The 19,757-nt window shown below is 41.5% G+C and overlaps 1 protein-coding gene across 1 annotated transcript; it reads left to right on the top strand.

Moving 5' to 3' along the window:
• Positions 1-6,892: 6,892 nt before the first annotated feature.
• golga7bb (golgin A7 family, member Bb) lies at positions 6,893-18,917 on the top strand. The gene is made up of 5 exons (XM_034552347.1): positions 6,893-6,931; positions 11,790-11,915; positions 12,789-12,941; positions 17,449-17,550; positions 18,831-18,917. Exons 1-5 carry the CDS (start codon positions 6,920-6,922, stop codon positions 18,915-18,917), a joined length of 480 nt encoding a protein of 159 aa, XP_034408238.1. The 5' UTR covers positions 6,893-6,919.
• Positions 18,918-19,757: the final 840 nt, after the last annotated feature.

Raw genomic sequence — 19,757 nt, 5'->3', positions numbered from 1 at the left:
TATATATATATATATATATATATATATATATATATATATATATATATATATATATATATATATATATATATATATATATCTCGGGGGTGCACGGTGGTGTAGTGGCTAGCACTGTCGCCTCACAGCAAGAGGGCCGCGGGTTCAATTCCCGGTCGGAGCGGTCCTTCTGTGTGGAGTTTGCATGTTCTCCCCGTGGCAGCGTGGGTTCTCTCCAGGCTCTCCGGCTTCCTCCCACAGACATGCTGCAGGTTAATTGATCTCTAAATTGCCCATAGATGTGAGAGTGAATGGTTGTATGTCCCTACATGTGCCCTCGATGGACTGGCGGCCTGTCCAGGGTGTCCCCTGCCTTCGCCCTATGTCAGCTGGGATAGGCTCCAGTGCCCCCGCGACCCTAATGAGGATAAGCGGTATTGAAAATGGATGGATGGATGGATATATATCTCGTTATAATCAAAATTCAAAACGATTCAACCTTTTTCAAAAATAAATAATTGCTGAAAATTCAATTAGCATTTACAAGCTTAAGCGACCCCCGACTGACCAAAGCATGAACTCACATCATTGCATGATAGCCATTAATATGGCTTTCTGGGAGCCCATGGCTGCTGTTTGATCACGGTAACTTTGATGCTTGGCTCTGAGGGACATTGGTAGCATATGATCAAACAGACCTACACGAGCAAAGACAGCGCAGACTCAAAGCATATGTTTTATTTCTTATGGCTAAAAATCAAACAAAAATATTATAACACAATAGAAAACAAGACACAAACACTGTAAAACCCCGGAGCAACAGTGAATGTTCTTCTAAGAAAGTTAATTATTGATTATTAAAAAAATATATTTCCACTGCAAATTCTTCTTAAAGGAAAAATCCCCTCATGCCTGAGCAATAACTTTTAATTTTAGGACTTTTTTTTACAAGACACGGTAGCAGGCACTAAGTTGAGTGAAGCCATAGCAACAAACCAGACACACGTATGTACGCGTGCTGTGAGTTCCACTCGCTCACGGGGAAGCTATGCGACCACACTGAGATATTTTCTCTGCTATAAAAGCCTTTCCACGTGTGTACAGGAGCTGACGTACCTGTAGATCATTTTAAAGAGCTGTTGCTGGACACAGTCGCAATAGAAAAGTGAAGTCTTATCATCTCTGCAGCTGCTGCGAGGTCATCATCTAATTGTTACCCATAGTGAGAGAACAAACCCTGTGGATTGGGGGTTTCACTCTACTGTAAGCACGCCTACAGATACAGCTTCATGGTTTTGCGGAGCTCCAGATTAACATCCGGATACACATCGGCACTAAATAATCATGAGCTAAGACTTGCATGTTAACATTGTGACTGAGTTTCAGTATGGAGGGGCAGCTATTCTCTTTGTGTGTCTCTTTAAACAAAACAGAATGTGTCTTTATATGGCATCTGTGTGCATATGAACCATCTCAGCGGAAATCTGTTGGTTCATCACGTTTCTCTCATCCCTTTCCCTCTGGCAGTGGGTAAACTGAGGGACCGCAGTTATCACCACAGCATACAGTGATAAAATTATTACTCAGTAAGACAGTGACACATTTGTTATGCTTATAAAAACATGTATTAGAACATGTGCATAATATCAGTTCTATTTGTAGTCACAAACCACCTCAAAACAAGCGGGGAATTTAATTTGTTGTTGGTTATTATTCTCTTCATTAACAATATTGTTGCGCAAAAGGGATCACTTGCATACAATTCACATTCTCTCTGTCTTTCCATAGTTCTGTTTGTATCTCTCTTTTCCCTCCCCCCCCCCCTTTTCAATCCTTTGCAACCCATGTCTGTGATAGCCCAGAGGAACTCAGGCCTGCTGATGTCTCTCCCTTGATCTGAAATGTATTAGAGGAAGATCTGGTTTGCCTCTGGGGCGTAACTCTGTCATTCCAGCTGTCCTATTCAATTGCATTGTAATACTTTTTAAGCCTGCTTGGAATTAATAAAAAATGTTATACTGCTGGATTAGTATACAGTTCACTTGGGATTGTCCCTTTCTTTTAAGTGAGTGCCTGATTTTCTTTTGTTTCCATTTGTTTTTCGGAGAGCGGACAACTCTTGCCTGTTTTTCGTCAAACTAGCACTCAAAAGCTTCACTTGTATGTACAGTCCACAAACAGACCCTAAATAATATAGCCTGTACTTAAATATGCAGGATGTGTGGCAGACAGATCCAAATTGCAGACCCACCGAGGACTTGTGGAGTTCTTTTTAGTTCGACTTTGGTATCCAAAATATTGGATGGCATTTGAGGAGATATTTATTTGCTTTTAAAGTTAATATATTTTTTGGTTCGCGAGTTCTCATTTCCTGTCATGTTGGAAGAGAACAAGATATCTTTCAATGTGCTCCTCTGACAGTATCTGTGTATTTGTGTGTGAGAGAGATTCTCAACTTGTGGTTAAGTCAATAGGGGAAGGGTGTTTGCTGTGGCACACTGCCCAGACAACGTGGAGATGGAAAACACAGTATGCATGAACACAAATCTCATGCATCACTCCTTCATTCAGGTAGCACGTACATGCAAAAGAGGAATCTGATGACAATGTAAGACACATACCAGCTGCACTACATAAACAAAGCTGTTCCAGTGCTCAAATCCTGCCGGCAGAGGATCATTAGGACAGTGTGCAAACCTCCCAGGAAATACAGTCTGCTCCAAACTTTTTCAAGGAGAGGAACAGGTTCAGGACGGCACAGTCTCACACAAAGACAAGAGTTTTCATGGCGACAACCAAACACACAAACAAACACACTGGTGTTAGTGTGGGGAATGTCGAGGATCACATTCATTTCTGAGCATCTAGTGCACACGCACAGACACATGCACACATGCATGTCGTAGAAGCAAGGTCATTCAAACTGTATCTTATAAAGCGTTCAAATATCTGGAGTCTGTTGTTCAGCACGGACACAAACTATTGGAACAAAAGTCTTACTGCGAATGAACGGGAATATATTAGACTCTGTTTATTAACACAAGTGGATTTTTTTATCAAAGTTTCCTGCACACAAAAACACAAACCAAAGTCCTCAAATAGAGAAAAGATATCTGTAATCAAAGAGTCTTTAATCAAAAGCTAAGAAACATTCTAGCATTTATCAATAGTACCATACATTATAATATTTGTCAGAAATACCTGAAGATGGAAAGAAGAATAAGTAAAACAAAATGTAAGGACACAGCAGAAGTGAGGATTTGATGAACCTGACAAGTCAAAAGCACATTGACCCAGAAACTCTGACTCAAGGCTCCATAAAACACTAAAACTTTATATGAGAGAAGAGAAACCGCAGTTGCAGTTTGTGTTTTCTTTAGTTCTTTTTTTCCTTTTCATTGCAGGGTCAATATCACCATCTTCAACATTTAACAGCACAAGCTTCAAATAGTAACTGGCAGTTTTGGGAGTAAAGCGGAAACCAATAATGTTTGGCTGAAATAAATATTTCATTAAGTATGAAATGCGAAAAAGGCAATATTTGTGTGCTGAGTGTGTGCACGAGACTGTACAGTGGTGCTGTGGGTCATTATGATAATTTCAGGCTGCGGCAAAGTTATTATTTTCTGCTGAAGTGCAGATTCAGGCAAACGCTGGAAGACCAGCATGTGATGTAATATTCTCAATTCCCAATATGAATAGGAATGCACATGTTTGAATGTAACAACCCAGTAAACCCAAAATACAATCCACCCAAAACAAAGATCCAATATCCTTCCTTCTTCAGACAACATGTATAACCAAATGTACATTTCTGTTTCAATCTTGTGACCAGATATAGATATCCCTGACAACTGTAAACACCCACACATGCAGCAGAAGCTACAGCTTTACCTTAGGCTCCAGCTGCTTCTTTGATATTCTACAATATCCCTCTGAGCCATGGCAGTCTGTTTATTCAATGCTTTGGTTCAGAATGAAATCTCTCAACAACTATTGGATGGATTGTAAGTGGTGCAGACATGCATGGTCCCCAGTAATAACACCCGAATGTTGATTACAGGATACCACTAAAATGAAGAATTATTGTCGGATTCACCTGCTTTGAAATTACCCTCTAAAATAGCATACTAACGGTCTTCCTGTGTATATATGATGACATGCTCACACAAGGCAAGGTCCTACAGAGCTGATCAACTCTTTAACAACATGTCTTCAGCTGGCCCACTGTGAAATTGACACTTCTTGCTGAGACTGCCCGCCCCAAAAAAGCAGCAGAATTTGTGTTCAAAAACACAAAATGACTTACTATAGGTTTAGATTTACCTGACAAGGACCTCTCGTGGCCATGTGAAATATGAGTCTGTCTGACGTGAGCAAAAGCAGATGTAGCATGACATCACACTGCTGTAAAACGTTGTAGGGAAGCCGTAGTGTATAGATGGGCCAACAAAGTGTGTGGCTTTGACGTATGACTCCACACATCCGGTTTCCTACCAACAGACAACAAGGGCTTACAGCACGGTCTCATTCCCAGGGCATCAAATATCAAACTTTTGGAATGGCTTTCTGCGTCTGATACAGAGGTATGAGACACAAGCAACTCCGATGTAAAACCCATCTGCGGCAACACTAGGCGCTCAGAGCGACTGCTCCGTAAGTCAGGTGCAGTGGAAAGAGTGATAAAGTCTGCATGCGGAGGACGTCGGGGTGGATTCAAACAAACGCAGGACTTTCACCCATACTTTAAACCGTAGTTTGTGTCCCATGTCAAACCAAATGTGTACTTTAACTTATTTAAAGTTATTTAAGTGCCTTACGTAAAGTACTTATTTTACAGCATATAACTGATGACAAATGTGTCGACAGTCACTCAACCAAACAACTCTTTTAACTATAAGTGACGCCAAGGGGGTATACCCAGTGTGTTGAAAAGTACTAAGCGTCATCTTTGACAACCATGACGACAAAGATTTCGGAACCAAAACCAAAATGTTTTTGTGCCTGGATCTAACCAAGTGGTGACAGATCAGTAAATGCTCATATTCTACACTTCCCATGAAACAACACAAGTTACTGACCAAAGATATCATCGTGTTGATATAAGCGTCAAATCAGAAAACATTCATATTGGGCTTTTTATAAGGAAATGAAAAACATATTGTGTTATTTTGTAGCACCACTAGTGGTACACATTTAAGGTTACTGTTTAATATCAATCCAATAGTTAAGTGTTCTTGTATTTAATGAGCATGACATCCTGCTATGATTGCTAGATATGTTTAGTTGCTCATCCTTCACATTATGCACAAATAATGAGCACTGATAGAGTTGTATCTGCTGGATCGGTTCCTTAACCTTAGATTTATGTGATGTGGTGAGTGTGTGCTCTGCATGTGTGTGTATGACTGAAAGCCTTGAGGAGAAAATTCACAGGAGAACGCAGAGTGGGAAATAAACACACATGCATACTAAAACACGTAAATGTGAGTATGAATACACTCCCCCCCCCCCCCCCCCCCACACACCAAAAGGAATCTCTGCCAGCGTGTGCGTAGATAAGCATCTTTTCATGCAATCTGGAGCAACAGGATCCTGGCAAATAATATTAGTTCTGCATAATTCTCATAAAGCTCTTTCATCTTATTTTGGATTCTGTTTCCATTCACAAGAGTTGGATCCTTTCGTGTCGTTGTGGATATATTTGTGTGTGCATTTGAGCATCTCTGCCAGAAATGTGATCTCAGCATACCTTGGGGAATATGCATTGTAGTGACAGAGAAAGTGGCTAATTTGAGCACATATCATAACTCGTGACATCAAACAAGTAAAAGAAAATAAGAGTTTTACCCCAAAAATAGCCTCATCAAAGTGATTTCACTAGCTGTCTTTCTCCCAAGTCCTTTTATCGAATCAAAAACATGTTCCTGTCCTTTGGAGTGTCAAGAGCACAACATGTGAATTGTAAGTCAAGATTTAAAGCAAGTAAGACCTTGAACTGCTTGTGATCTGAAAGAATTTGCTATTCTTGAATAGGCAAAAAAAAATGGCAATATAAAACACCCAAGTGGGCTCTGATGAATGTTTAATATGGGCACTTTCTAATGGTGCATTAAACATATGCGCTTCAGGATGAGTCACCGCAGCATGACCACTTTGCACCAAAACCACTTTGCACCATAACCAAAGGGTGTTTTCTGCAGTAATCGATCAAATAGGCTCAAATTGAATACATTTGAACTTCACTGCATGCTGGCAGTAACAAGTGATTAATGTTTCAGAGTAAATTCACTGTAATATTTCCCTGGGACTCACATTTTCACTCTCTGGTGACTTAATAATGATGTAATATATTCTTAATCTCATGGGTGTCAGGATAGCACTACTTCTTCTAGAGCTGTAATAGCAACACAGAGTTTTTTGATTCTACTCTAATACAAAATGTTACTAATAAAGCTCAACATTAATGGATGTTACATTCATCTCTTGCCTTTGAGTGATTACATGTGAGTTGTTGTTGCTGTTTTTGTGCGTGTACTTTTTGCAAATAGAAATGGAAACCAAGCCACTTTATTTGAATTATTGATAGTCAAGGACATTATATATAACCCATAAAAAGAAGCACGAGCCTAAATACATGCGAACACATGGAAAAAGCACTCTTTTGCTCTCTGAAAGCCTGACCGCAAGGACTGAATCTGAGAGAAAATTATTCTCGGTTTATGCATTAATAACAAAAATCTTACGTAATTAGCAACCCCCCTCACCCCCTTCTCCATCCCGCGATAACACTCGCAGGGTGCGCGCTCAGTCACGCACATGTGCGCGCGCTCGTGCCTCCAGTCTTCCTGCCAAAGCCCGACAGTCGCGTTGTCCCACACAGCACGAGCAAACGGTTGTCGTTTTTCCGCACGGGACTGATCCTGCACCCTCTTACTGCAACATGGCGACAGAGGTATGCAATCAGGCTCTTCCGCTGCCTTTTTCTTTTAGACATGTATCAACAAAGCCAAACTAAATAGTCTGCACCTCCGTTTGTTCTTTTCTTTTCTAAATGCAGGTTGAGAAACGCAGTCTTGTAAACGGAATGACTTGATTGTTGTGCCTCCAATTTCTGATTTTTTTTTATTGTGGTGAATGTTAAATCTTAATTCAATCAAATGTGCCGACTGGACCTGGCTTATTGTGAATTTGAAGTCGTATCGCAGAGAGCGTGCTGTCACGTTATAGTCACGCGTGGAAACGTTTCTCATTAAAGAGCTTACATTTCACTTACTTTCATCTCACTTTATGAGCGCTGTAATTACAGACAGATATACTCAGTTTTTTTTCTTCTTTTTTCTTTTGTACCATACAAAGGGCTTTTTCATGCATTTTCTAGCAAGAAACCACAAAACAAATGTCATTATTAGAGGATATACAGAATAGGCTCAAAGCCTAGGCACCTGAGGAGAGTGATGCTGATGATGATGATGATAATTGTGATGATGGAGCAGTCAGCACCATGGACAGGGATAGTCTCTCCCTCTGTCATACTTTTAAATTAGCTTGAATGAGCCACATAGTGAATCAGCTCTCCATGCTCTCTTCATGCCTGTATTAATGCAATCAAAATGATTTGCAACTTAGAGCATGAAGCAGAAGATGGTATTGTTTAGGCAGTGCCACATAGTACAACTACTCCAAACAGCACCAAGAGTGTTTGCCGGTGTATTTTTAGCCTCAGTATTGCCTGGTAGCTCTCAGGCCAGCACTATTCCTCCCCCTCTTGGTGTCCTTGGTGATGTCACCATAATGCTGAAGACATAGCTGCCTTCGTTATCATATTTTAATCTAAAGGAGACAGCCATTACTTTGCAAGTTGGAGCCAGCTTACTGAGTGTAAGTGTGTGCATGTGTTCATATGTATTTGGAAATATCTGAAAGTATCCAATCTATAAGAGGGGTGAAGTTTAAGTTCAAGCTTAATGCTGCTGCAGCTGAAGCTGGGCGTGATTCATGATTGTGTTTTTTTTCTTTCTGAGCCTGCAAGTCATCGGCACAGTGGCCCTTGATCGCCTTTGATGGTGTGTCAGTATCCCTGTCCAAGCTCCATCAATCAGACACACATACAGTACACGCGCATGCACACTAACACAACATACAGTTCACATGCACAAAAATATATGCATGAGCAGCCAAGACAGGCTTTATGTCCATCACCCATCAATTATGTATGGCATATTAAATGTAAAGAGGCTGCTGCAGTTTGTAACCATGAGTGATGGAGTTTGAGATGAGCAGCACAGTTGACTTCCTGTCTTTGATTTATCCACCTGCCTCTTTCTCTGTTTTATATTATATTAGAACTATGACATTTATTTTTTTCCAAGTCAGCAAGTGAATACGCTAAGCGACTTAGCTCATACTGCAGACTGTTTGTGCTGCATGGACTGTCTCTGGATCCATTATGTCCACTACTACCAGATCCTGCTCTCTGTCTGTAGGCTAGCCCTGGCTCCAGTGTTACACTGTTACACTGTTGATGAATAATGTGTCGAAGCACAGTAATCATCTCAGGGACTGGAACAGGCTCAGCTCTCCACTGGAACAATGTTCCACCTTTATCCAAAAACGATTTCCTGTTCTAGCTTTGGCCTCACAGACACTGATCTTCCACGTAGATGTCATGGAAATTTGAGTGTTTTGTTAACGCTGTTTAAACTGGCCAGCCCAGCTTGGCAGCGAACATGAAAAATACTACTCCCAATGGCAGAAAACTAGTTATGAAGAGATGAAAATAGAGGATTGAAAGTAAGAAAAATGCTGAAAGGGCTTTGAAACTTTGAGTGTATGTAGTGTGCATACTGTGCCCTTTGCACCGTCTGCCTACTGGCAGCACTCACCCGTGCTGGCGCTATGTGTACCTTGAGTCGGAGTGACTACACTCGAGAAACATGTCATGTCAATGAGAGAAACACAGACCCACAGATCCAGGCTGGAGGAAATACATAAGCGGTGGATATCAGAGTAGGAATGACAAAACTGGTGTCATCTTTTTTTATTTTCATTTTGGTCATGAGAGGTCATTGATGCATCATGTGTCATGTTTTACTTCGGGTAATAATTGAAGTATATAGGGTAGTTTGGTTTTTTAGCTTTTCTTTTTTTGGTCAGACAGTCACTATTTGGACTCATAAAATATGAAATGCCTAATTAGTTTTTTCTGTTTTGTTCATTTGTTTCTATATTTTGCTTGCTTAATGCAATGGGTTTTTATAAGCCTCTTAACTGGTTATCCCTGTTTAACTAATTTCACTCTATTCATTTCTATTAATGTGCAAACACAAATCAAAGAAAAAGTAACCGTGTGTGGGTGGAAGCAGAAGTCAGACGGTGCCACATGATGCAGAGCTTCTTAATAACGTCTTGTGTGATCAGTATGACATTTTAACATTGCCGTCTGCTTGTGCACTATATTTAGACACAGTAATAGACTGGATTTGAACCCCCGATCACCCACGCAGGAAAGTAAACATCAGCGCTCTGCCAACAGAAAACATTTATCTTAAAGGCTAAAATGGACACGGACAAGACCGCTCTGCCAGTAACATCAACACCACGTGACAAAAGAAATAATTAATGAAGTCCTCGAGTATTCAAGCAGAATAACTCTTTGAGCACTCTGGAAGTTGTAATTAACGTGTTAGAGGGTACAAGCGTCTGTAAGATGTATGCGTTTTTACCTTGTCCGACAACGTCCCCATTCGATCAATCAGTTTAAATACTGGACCAAAAGTTCACTAAAACTTGTGGATGTCCTCAGGGAAAGCCTGTTTGGACAAATAACTCAGTGTCTGTTCTGCCACAGAGACACACTGGCCTGAATGCAGATCATGTGACACTCCGATGCCTCTGAACTGGACTCCTAGCAACTAAAACACCGGCATTCTTTATTCTTTATTCCTTCCTATAATTATTATTTCCTCCCTACCTTTCCTCGACCATTCATTGCATTTTTCTTATTTCTGTCCTTATCTTACCTTACTTATCTTTCCTTCATTGGTTACTTCCATATATTACAATTTGAATGCAGGACCTCTACTAAAGAACATTGCTCCCTGTGGTATTGCTTACACGCGTACTTCCATGTATATGATGTATACTCACATATATATGGTCCCCTACACACATTCTCACAGTGACGAACAAAGAACCGGTATAATGAATCTAACTCTCGGCCAGCTGACTAACTTGAATACATGTTTCTCGATCGTGTGCTGATAATTACTTCTATTAAAAGAGTGACTTGTTGTTCATCATGATGGCCCGACGATAGCCGGGGAGTGGCAGTGTTAAAAAGATGGAGAATGCAAAAAGAAGGATATTAAAAGCTCTGGCAGGCAGAACGATCGAGTGGCTGTGAGGTGATTTTGGCTGACAAAAATAGCAGCTTGGAGACTATTCTTGGTTGTGAGTGATATGCCCTGTATAGAGATGAAAGGCTGGCACTGTACTATGCCTTCTTGCTTGGAAATGACTCTCTTGGGCTCATACATGCAGAGACTCTGCTTGCTTTCAATTATAACAACACTGTAGAAGCTATAGCCATTATATGTGGGGAATAAAATAAGGTTGAACACAGGAAATATGTTCTTTCTATTTAATATTTAGAGGCCCTGAAATTATAACGTTCCTCTCTTTCTGTTTCTCACTCTGTCTCCCCCCCCCCCCCCCTCCCCCTCTCTCCGTCCCTTTACACTCCTACTGTATCTCTAATTGCCATTCTCTTGAGGCGAGTAATTTAGATCAGCAGGGGGCAAGTTAAACTGGCCCACTTGTGGGCTGCTGTATTCTTCTCAGGGGAATAAGTGTCGGGTGTAAACCACATCACTCACAAAAACACCACAGTGCTTTAAAGGGGTGTCTTTCCGCGTGTTCATTATTACTGGGCTTATTGATGCTGGAGGGATATGCAGTGAGAGTGCTAACTACACATGCTCTGCTGTTGATGCTGTTACAGTATCCTTTTCTTATCATGTATCACCGCTGTTGTCAGTTAAAAATACAACGCCGATCCAGCAGGTAATATTTGATCATTTTCATTAAGGAAACTTTTATCTCTCTGTTGTATCTGGTGTGGAGCCGCAGTAATAATAAATACATTTATTCATCACCATTCCAAAACAAAGTTACAAAGTGCTTCACAATGAAATAGAAATAATAAGAAACACAATCAAACAGCTAAAATAAGATACAAATAAATAAATAAAAATCTGACAGATGTAAAGATAAGCCACCCGATAAAGGTGAGTCTTCAGAAGAGATTTAAAAAAGGATACTGAATGTACCTGCCTTAGATTACCAGAAAGGGAGTTCCACAGTTTAGGGGGCCGGAGAGCAAGGGCCCGGTCACCTTTAGTAACCATTCTTGAATTTGTAACTGTTAGTTAAGGCCCTGCCCGAAGCAGGAATCTGCAGATCACAGATTTAGGAAAGAGGCAGGTGGTTCAAGGCTTTGAAAACGAGCAGTAAAATCTTTAAATCAATTATAAAACTCACAGGCAAGGATTGGTGTGCTTTGGTCATTTCTCTTCTTACGAGTTAAAAGCCTGACAGCAGCTTTCTGTATCAGTTGTAGTCTTCGAATGAAGTGCGTTGCAGTAGTCGAGTCTCGAGGAGATAAAAGCGTGAATGACTCTCTCAAGCACTGTAGGGTATCGCACTGGATCTACAAAATACTAAATCAATGAGCTGCTACTCTGTGAATTCATGAATATGAATGTATATTGGACAACATATTTAACATGTGCTTTTCCTCTAAAACGGCTCAGTTTCATAATCTTCAGGAGCTGAGGCACAGTGCATCGCTGGTCACAAAGGTGTTCGTACAGAGAGACTACAGCGAAGGAACCGTGTGCCGATTCCAGACCAAGTTCCCCTCAGAACTTGACAACAGGGTGAACACAAACAAAAAACGCACACTCACATATACACATCCAGGCAAATGTAATGTGTTGACAAAAAACTCTCCTGACACAATACACAATAGAAACACACAGGAAGAGTGATGACTCAGTATAGATAATATGATTACTAGCACGGTGCAGCGTGGACGAAGGAACACATGTGAATGATGGATATTGAGTGCATTAAGTTACATGTAGGTAAATGCCCTCAATCTTTCCTCTTCATCCACAAATGGATACAAACGTTTGTGTCATGACATGCAGTTCTATCTCAAAAGAACAAGTAAGCATTACGACTTCATTAAACATATGCTGTGTGTGTCTCAGAAGCTGAAGCTAAAGAAGCCCTAATGCTTTTATTTCCACTCTCCTACTTTGGGAACTGCGAGAGAATGTGCTGTTTATTTGCTCTTTTTACTTTGCTGTATTAGCATCTGCAAATTATGTTATGTAGGGGTATCATTGCAGATGTGTCTAGCAATTAGCATCTGAAGCAGCCAGTCTACCTACACACAGAGCCAGAAAGAAACATAAACACAGAGAGAAACACAGGGAACCATTAATACACATTTTAAATACACAAAATATTCTCTGTCAGATGCTCAAACCATTACCCATTGCTGTCACACGTAGGAGTAATTTTCCATTTTAGCCTCAAGTTTCTTCTTAGTCTTCAAGTGAGGTGTGTTAATAAATGGTTTGACAAAGTAGGAGTAGAGCAGAATGCAGCTGATATGTTTGGCGGGCTGTTTTATAGCAGCTTGCTCCCACAGTTATGCCAGAACACGTTTCACTCTCGCGGTTCTTATGGTATGTTTATGCCTCCGTATCTGTACCTGGATCTTTGTTTGTGTTTGTAAGTAGATTGAGCGAACCTTGCTCGAGGAGACAGTGAAGACGCTCAACTCTTACTATGTGGAGGCCGAAAAGATTGGAGGTCAGTCGTACCTGGAAGGATGTCTGGCTTGTGCAACCGCTTATATCGTCTTCCTCTGCATGGAGACACGCTATGAGAAGGTAAACAACTAAATGGTGAATATTTTTTTTCTGTGGTTACTCAGTGTTTTCTTCTTTTAGAAAGTTAATTTTATAGAAAACGTAGTCATCATTCAAAAGGCCACAGTCTGTTAAGACAACGTTGACACATTATGGATTGCAGAGCAAGTTTGATGAAGACTTCAGGGGAAAAGAAAACCCAATGTTTTTTGCAGTATACTTGTAAGATAAATATCCATTAATCCTTTTTCTGACCCACATATCCTGTTGAGTGTTGCAGGGGTCTAAAGAGTCTATAGAGCTAGTATTGGGCGAGAGACAGAGAAGAACCTGGACATTCTCAAAACTAATAAATATAGACAAACATTCACATACAGACACAATTTGCCAATCTTTCTGTAACTTGCAAATGTCCATGTAAGAAACACCTAGAAGAAACCCACGCAGGCCCTGAGAGAACATGCAAACTCCACACAGAAAAGCCCCTGTGCTGTCATGGAAAATATTTTAACATTGAATAATTTGAATACAGAAATATTCAAGAGATCAAGAGAAGTGAATGGATCTGGATCCTGTTAGCGTGCGTCGTTGTGGGAATATTCAAGCTCAACTACTATTCATGAACTGTACAGCTGGTTATTATATACTCCACTGCTCATTTTCAAGACTTATTTACTGTGCATTGTTATGGAAGCCAGCTCTCTCGAGCACACACAAACATCTAATTGTGTGTTGTAATGCACAATGACTCTCGGAGGTCAGAACACATAGTTATTTACACCCACTGACAGCGGCAAAGCCAAAATACAGACGTTACGATCTGATTCTCTCTTGCACAATGTTGTCCGTCCACTAGCTTTTACAACCAGATCTTAAGCCCACACCTGCGTGCCGGTGGGCAAGGCATAGCATGCAAACTGTAACATGCATTTCCCTTGAGAAAAAATCAAGAGAAAATCTTGAGAAAAAGGGCAGGTGATTCAAACTCTGTGTGGCAGCTTGTCACTTACCTGAGATAGAACAAGAACACGCACATCGCAATCACGTACAGTGAGTTTGATTCCTCCTCTTGTGACTGTGTGGGTACCTGCCATATTTTTTAGATGAAGCTAGTGTGGCGTGAAGCCCCAGCATACCTCTATGTTCTGATCTCTGTCACCCACAGCATTCATCTCCCTAGTCGTGTTGCATTTTGTAAGCATTTCTTTTATCAAAGAAGTACAGGGGCACTGCCAGGGAGCTCGACCGAGAAACACAAAAGGACCTGCTGCTGTGTTGAAGCCAGGCATAAACGGCCTGGTCTGAGGCTCCTTTCATCTCCCTGTCAGCTGGGTGCCGCTCCATTGAGTCGCTCATATGCTATCAACCCCACCAGAGAGATGTTTATTTACTTGTTTAACTTGACTATCTGGGCTGAATGATGACTGACGATGATCAAATGTACCCACCCAAGTTGATGCTGTTTGTGTTTGTACGTATGTGTGTGTGTGTGCTGATAAAGAGGCCACACACCAGTAAGCCTGGATCAGTGTGCAGATTCATTGGAGCTCCCAATGCTTACATCTCCCCCTATCAAAGGACACTAATTGCACCAAGCAAGTCAGAACAGATACATGAGCGCACAAGCATTCATAAAGCTTCCCTCACGCAGACTATGTGCACTCCGTCTACTATTTTGTGTTCTTCTATTATTCACAAGAATGTGCCTGCACATATGGGAATCACTCAGACACATGTATACACACATCACTCCCTTTATCTTGCACTTGGTGATGTAAACAACTTTCATTGTAGCAGAAGAATAAACACGCGTTGGCATGTGTGTAAAATAGACTGTGACACCTTTGCTTCTAAGGCGATATACACACACTCACACAACCTTTCCCTGAAGGGCTGTCACAGACATGCCAGTATGACTGTCATATTGTTGCGCTGAAGAGGATTGAGCTGCCCTAAGAGCTCGCTCGCAGTGAAAGGGTTGGCCTTTTCCCTGGACCACAATAACCCCATTAGTCAAGCCTCTGCGTGTCTCTTGTTCTTCTCTTTGATGGAGTTTATAACAAAAGACACAGTTTGTGTTGTGTTTGTTGAGATACAGTCATTGTTCCAAGATGAATATTGATTGCTTTCTGCTTAGGTACATTTGACAGACATCTGACTGATATAAAGCAGCTCAATGGTGCAAACCGAAACCTTTTATTGGCTTCTTATGGCTTTTCACTGAGGAATTCCATGTCTTGTTTGCTCCCCGATTGTAACAGTATCCAGATCATTGGAAAAGGCTCTCCTGCTTCTTCGTCCAATTGGAGACAGAAATAAGTATTCGTGGTCTGTGGTTTAGTCTCCACTAGCAGGGGTCACTATATTAGCAGCTGTGCCTGCAGCTGTAACAGGCCTTTGACATCCCAGAGGAGCGCTGCTCAGTGTGTTGCTCGGTCTCTATTGTTTTAATCTCTCAGGGCTGTGTGCTGCGCTGACCTTTAGTTAACTTACGAAAGGGGAAGTGAATCTGCCATATTTGATACATCAGACACAAAAGTGTTACATCTCACCACAGCAACCTTAAAAAGGGTAATTGTAGCTTGTAACTTGGATCCTTGCAGTTTTAACAATTAATTGCTGAAACAAAATCTGGTACAAGTGCTCAGACAATCATTCAGGTTTATAAAATTGATAAAAAATACTAAGTTAGCCAGACTTTCCGGTGCCGCTTGTCACACCTGTATGTCAAGTTGAGTTTTTGTCCTGTCTCCATGTTTGTTTTTTGACTTCCTGTTTTATTTTGGAAATGAACTCTCCTCTCGTTTCAGGTTCCTTGTCCTTCCTCATGTGTCACCAGTCTGATTGTCTTCCCTGATTCCTGATTGTGTCCACCTGTTTCCCCACTTCCCTACTTATAGTCCGAGTCTCCCCTTGTCCTGGGCCAGTGTGTCAGGTCCTTTCGTCATGCACACCCGCCTCATGCTATATTCAAGTCCAAGTCTTAGTTTTGTCTGAACCAAACCTAGTTATAGAGTCCTTGGTTGGCCTTGCGCCATTTATTGCTCCACAGCTTTTTTAGTGATTGATTATTTTCTCCTTTCCTTGCTAAGAGAGTTTTTTTTTGTTGGCTTCCCGTTTTTTAGCATTTCCCTGTTCATCCCTCTTCGGAGGAGTTTTTTGTTTCCAGGGATTTCCCTGTGATTTTTTGTTGAAAATAAAGGATTGTCAGCTGAACCTCTACTCTGCGTCCAAGTCCTCCTCAAGCGTTCTCCGCGTGACACCGCTATGGCTAAATGTTTGCTTTGTTTCTAACTTAACTGGACTCGCCATGCTCCCATATCTCAACAATTAACATGCTGAATTTAAACAAATGTGTTAAAGCAACAAAAATTAGATAAAAGTTGTCATAAACCAGTCATGAATACGGTAGAATATCTTTTTTATTCTTTAAGTGATACAAATGTGTGTTGTTTTAGTAGAGACTAAAGATTGCACCTTCTTTCTAGAGGTGACAGCTCTCTCCGTGTACATGAGGCCCTGTGAAGCGTGGTTTAGATGATTGATGTGGTTAGGCAGAGGCATGGCACACAGAAGCTGAGGCTGAATAAGCTGTTCAAATGATGACGCTTTAGCTAATATCTGTCCGTTTAGCATCATCGGGCATCAGACAGCAGTCATTTGGTTGCTATCATGTGACGGCATCTCAGTGCTTGCACACTCAGTGCATTGGTAATGCGTGGGCGAATGTACACAGGCATGCTTGTTTGAATTTGTGTGCCAAGGCATTGCCTGAACTCAGTGCTTAGATTCACTCCGGTGCTGCTTTGTGGTTTTTAACACATTTTATGCAACATTCACTTGCAAAACAGAGAAGTCCAGTGCCAATGTAGTCCAAATAAACTGTCCACATGGAATTTTAGATTGTTTCCAAATTGGCCCGACAGTTAACCAAGGTATGAGATTTAGCCTGAGAGAGCCATCTTTGGAATTAGGAACTAAAGCTTCCAAAATGGAAAACTTCAGAAAGAGAAAAGCTCATGCTCCTTAAATTTTAGTAATTCAATTCATACAGCCTTGCTTGACATGAGTGGATTGGAGCTATGTTTAAAAATAACTGCCATACTTAGAGCATAATGGAATTACTTTGAGTTTAGATTATAATGTTCAGGAAAAATAAAGATGGGCAATAACTCGACAGAGAGTCAGTATCGAATGGCGTATGATTACTATGCGCAGAAGAATTTCAAACTCATTTCTTCCATTTTTAATTTTTTCCACCCAAGACAACACTTGCTGCGGCTTTGCCCTTGTTTAGCCTCTTTTAGGTACATGGTTATTACATGTAACATCGAGTTAACTTTGTAAAGTAATTTGAAGGTAATGGATCCCCAGTTGGAATGTCTTTTCAGATTATTTTCTGCTAGGTCACAAGTTCTGCTTGTAGTCATAGGTTTTCATGATGCCTCCAATGGTATCGAATCCAGATTATCTCCAAATGTACCTCTGACCTTTGCTAACCCCTCCCGGACCCAATGTTTTACCTCAGGTGCTGAAGAAGATATCCGGCTACATCAAGGAGCAGAATGAGAAGATCTATGCTCCTAGAGGTCTGCTGCTAACAGACCCCACAGACAGAGGAATGAGGGTTGTATCCTTTACTCATCTGCTGCTTTAAGTGTGTAAGAAATAGATAAAGCATAAAGGGCAGTAAGGCTATACAAGACTGAGAGGAGGTAACCATAGTTTAGAGGCTGCAGAAACCAGGTTTCATGAGTGGAAGGTCACCAATTAGAACCACTGGAACTGCTAGAAACATCTGGGTAGATACATTAATATAACCCCTTCCTCATAAATTACCCATCAAGGTACCCTTGAATCAGGCACTTAAACTCCAGCTGCTACAGAGGAGCTGTTCAATGGCCAACTGTCATTACCAGGAGGAATTCTGAAGCAGGACAAGGCTCAAAAAGTGTCCTTTGATAAGAAAAGGTGAAAAGGAAACAGGGTTATGTAATATAATAGCAGATGAAGGTGTGTATGCATGTTGTGCTTTGTTTGCTCAGGCCATCTTGTTCTGTTTTTTTTTCATTCCAAAATAAGGTGCTCTTTTACAATCTTTTGTAATTTTTCTAACCAGAAGAGGCCAGATATATGTCTCTTCTTGTCAGTCGGAGTGATGCCAGCACAGTTCCTCATGTAGTTAAAAGGCAGAGAGAGAGGGAATGTGTCCAGTAGACCATCACAAATGATCTGGCGCAAAGAACCAGCTCCAAGTCACAGGGACAACCTACTACAGGGCACATATTAGTCGATACAACCCTGTTTGTGAAAGCTAGTTAGAGAACACATTCTCCCAAAGAACCGCAAAGCATGTGTCTCACTTCTTCATCACATTTTTTAGGCACATCGAGATCGGAAATCCGCACATCTTGTTTGAATGCTATTGAGATATCTGTTCCAACTTTGACAACCCTTTGCAAGTGAAGATAAATTGTGTTCGGAGCACCTTGGAGACAAGACTGAAACACGGGATGAGTGTAAATCTGTGACTCAGAGGCAGGGAAGGAGCAGCAGCAGACACAGTGACTTCTTGTGTGTTTTTGTTTTATTTTGCTCATTCACGCCAGTCACTGAGCTCTCCAAGTAGGAAAGTCTCCTGAGTACATCTCAGTTGTTTAAGCTGCAAACCCTCAGATTAACATGACAGCACTCTGGGATGAAAAATGAAGTGTGAGCAGTACAGAAACTTGTTGGTTTGAAAGTATTGTAGTCCGCTCTAGCTTTAGGCTTACATGTGAGCAGAGGGTTTGGATATGACAGGATCCAGACTGTCAGGGATTGTGGAACTGTATCTGCCAGCAATTTATTAACCCTGTATTTTATTACTCTCTCTTTCATGATGATCCTTGACATTCTCCGTATCCTCAGCTGGAGATCAGTGTGTTTGAAGACCAGGGCTCAGGCAGCTCCAGTCCTAGCAGCAGCATGTCGTCGCCAGGCAGCAGCGCTCGGTGACTGGAGGGGCAGCGCCAGGCTTATGGGTACCACCACAGGGGCAGCGGGACACTTACCAACATCCGCATTCTGAAACATGAGAGCACCAGGTTCTAAGACAAGTGGACAGCAAAAAGGCGAGAAGATGATCTACAGCATTCACTCTCTTCCTGCTGGGGCTTACGATGTACCACCTCGAGAACAGGAGCTGGCTTACACAAACACAACAGAACCTACACATAGACAGCAGTCTCATGTACACGCCATAGTGTCTGTGAGAGAATATATTTCACTCTCCAACAGCTATCCAGACCAAAATAATCACGATTTATTTTCTTCCAATGTCTCTGTTCAACTTTCCTCTCATTCCATCACATCTGTTGTTTCCATGAGTCACAGCATCTCCGTTGTGTGGCTGATTCAGCAGGCGTACCTTTGATTAGACTGGATATTTAAGCGTGGTTGTTTTCAGGGCAGTCACCGTCACTATGTCTATCTGCTGACGCGTTGGCAGGGTAGTCGCAGGTCTGTACAACAGCCCTGCATTCTGGAAGGAGGAACACTCCCAGCCGCCTGGGAGAACCAATGTTCTCAGGTTTTGCCGAATGATTGCAGTCATGTCAGGTGGTTGGGGTAAAGCCACTTTGAATGCTGGCAAATTAGGCCTGCTGTGGCACCGCTCAGTTCTATGCTCTGTTCACATGCATTTGGCTTCAATATCAAACAGCTAACAGAGCGCACCTTGGATGTTTTATCCTTCTCATTCACAACTGTATGTCACACACACACACACACACACACACACAACTGTAAACCGTGCCCAGGGTTTTGTCATACATACATACAGACACTGAGCAACAT

This window comes from Cyclopterus lumpus, chromosome 15 (assembly GCF_009769545.1).
Source record: "Cyclopterus lumpus isolate fCycLum1 chromosome 15, fCycLum1.pri, whole genome shotgun sequence".
Classification (NCBI taxonomy): domain Eukaryota; kingdom Metazoa; phylum Chordata; class Actinopteri; order Perciformes; family Cyclopteridae; genus Cyclopterus; species Cyclopterus lumpus.
Note: the sequence above shows the minus strand (reverse complement) of the source record. Positions and strands in the feature narration are given on the sequence as shown.

What these genes read in the sequence shown, in the direction of transcription:
- golga7bb (XM_034552347.1), top strand. An exon ending in CCTCAGAACTTGACAACAGG is followed by an intron (nt 11,916 to 12,788) that starts GTGAACACAAAC and finishes GTTTGTAAGTAG; the next exon opens with ATTGAGCGAACCTTGCTCGA. An exon ending in TGGAGACACGCTATGAGAAG is followed by an intron (nt 12,942 to 17,448) that starts GTAAACAACTAA and finishes GTTTTACCTCAG; the next exon opens with GTGCTGAAGAAGATATCCGG.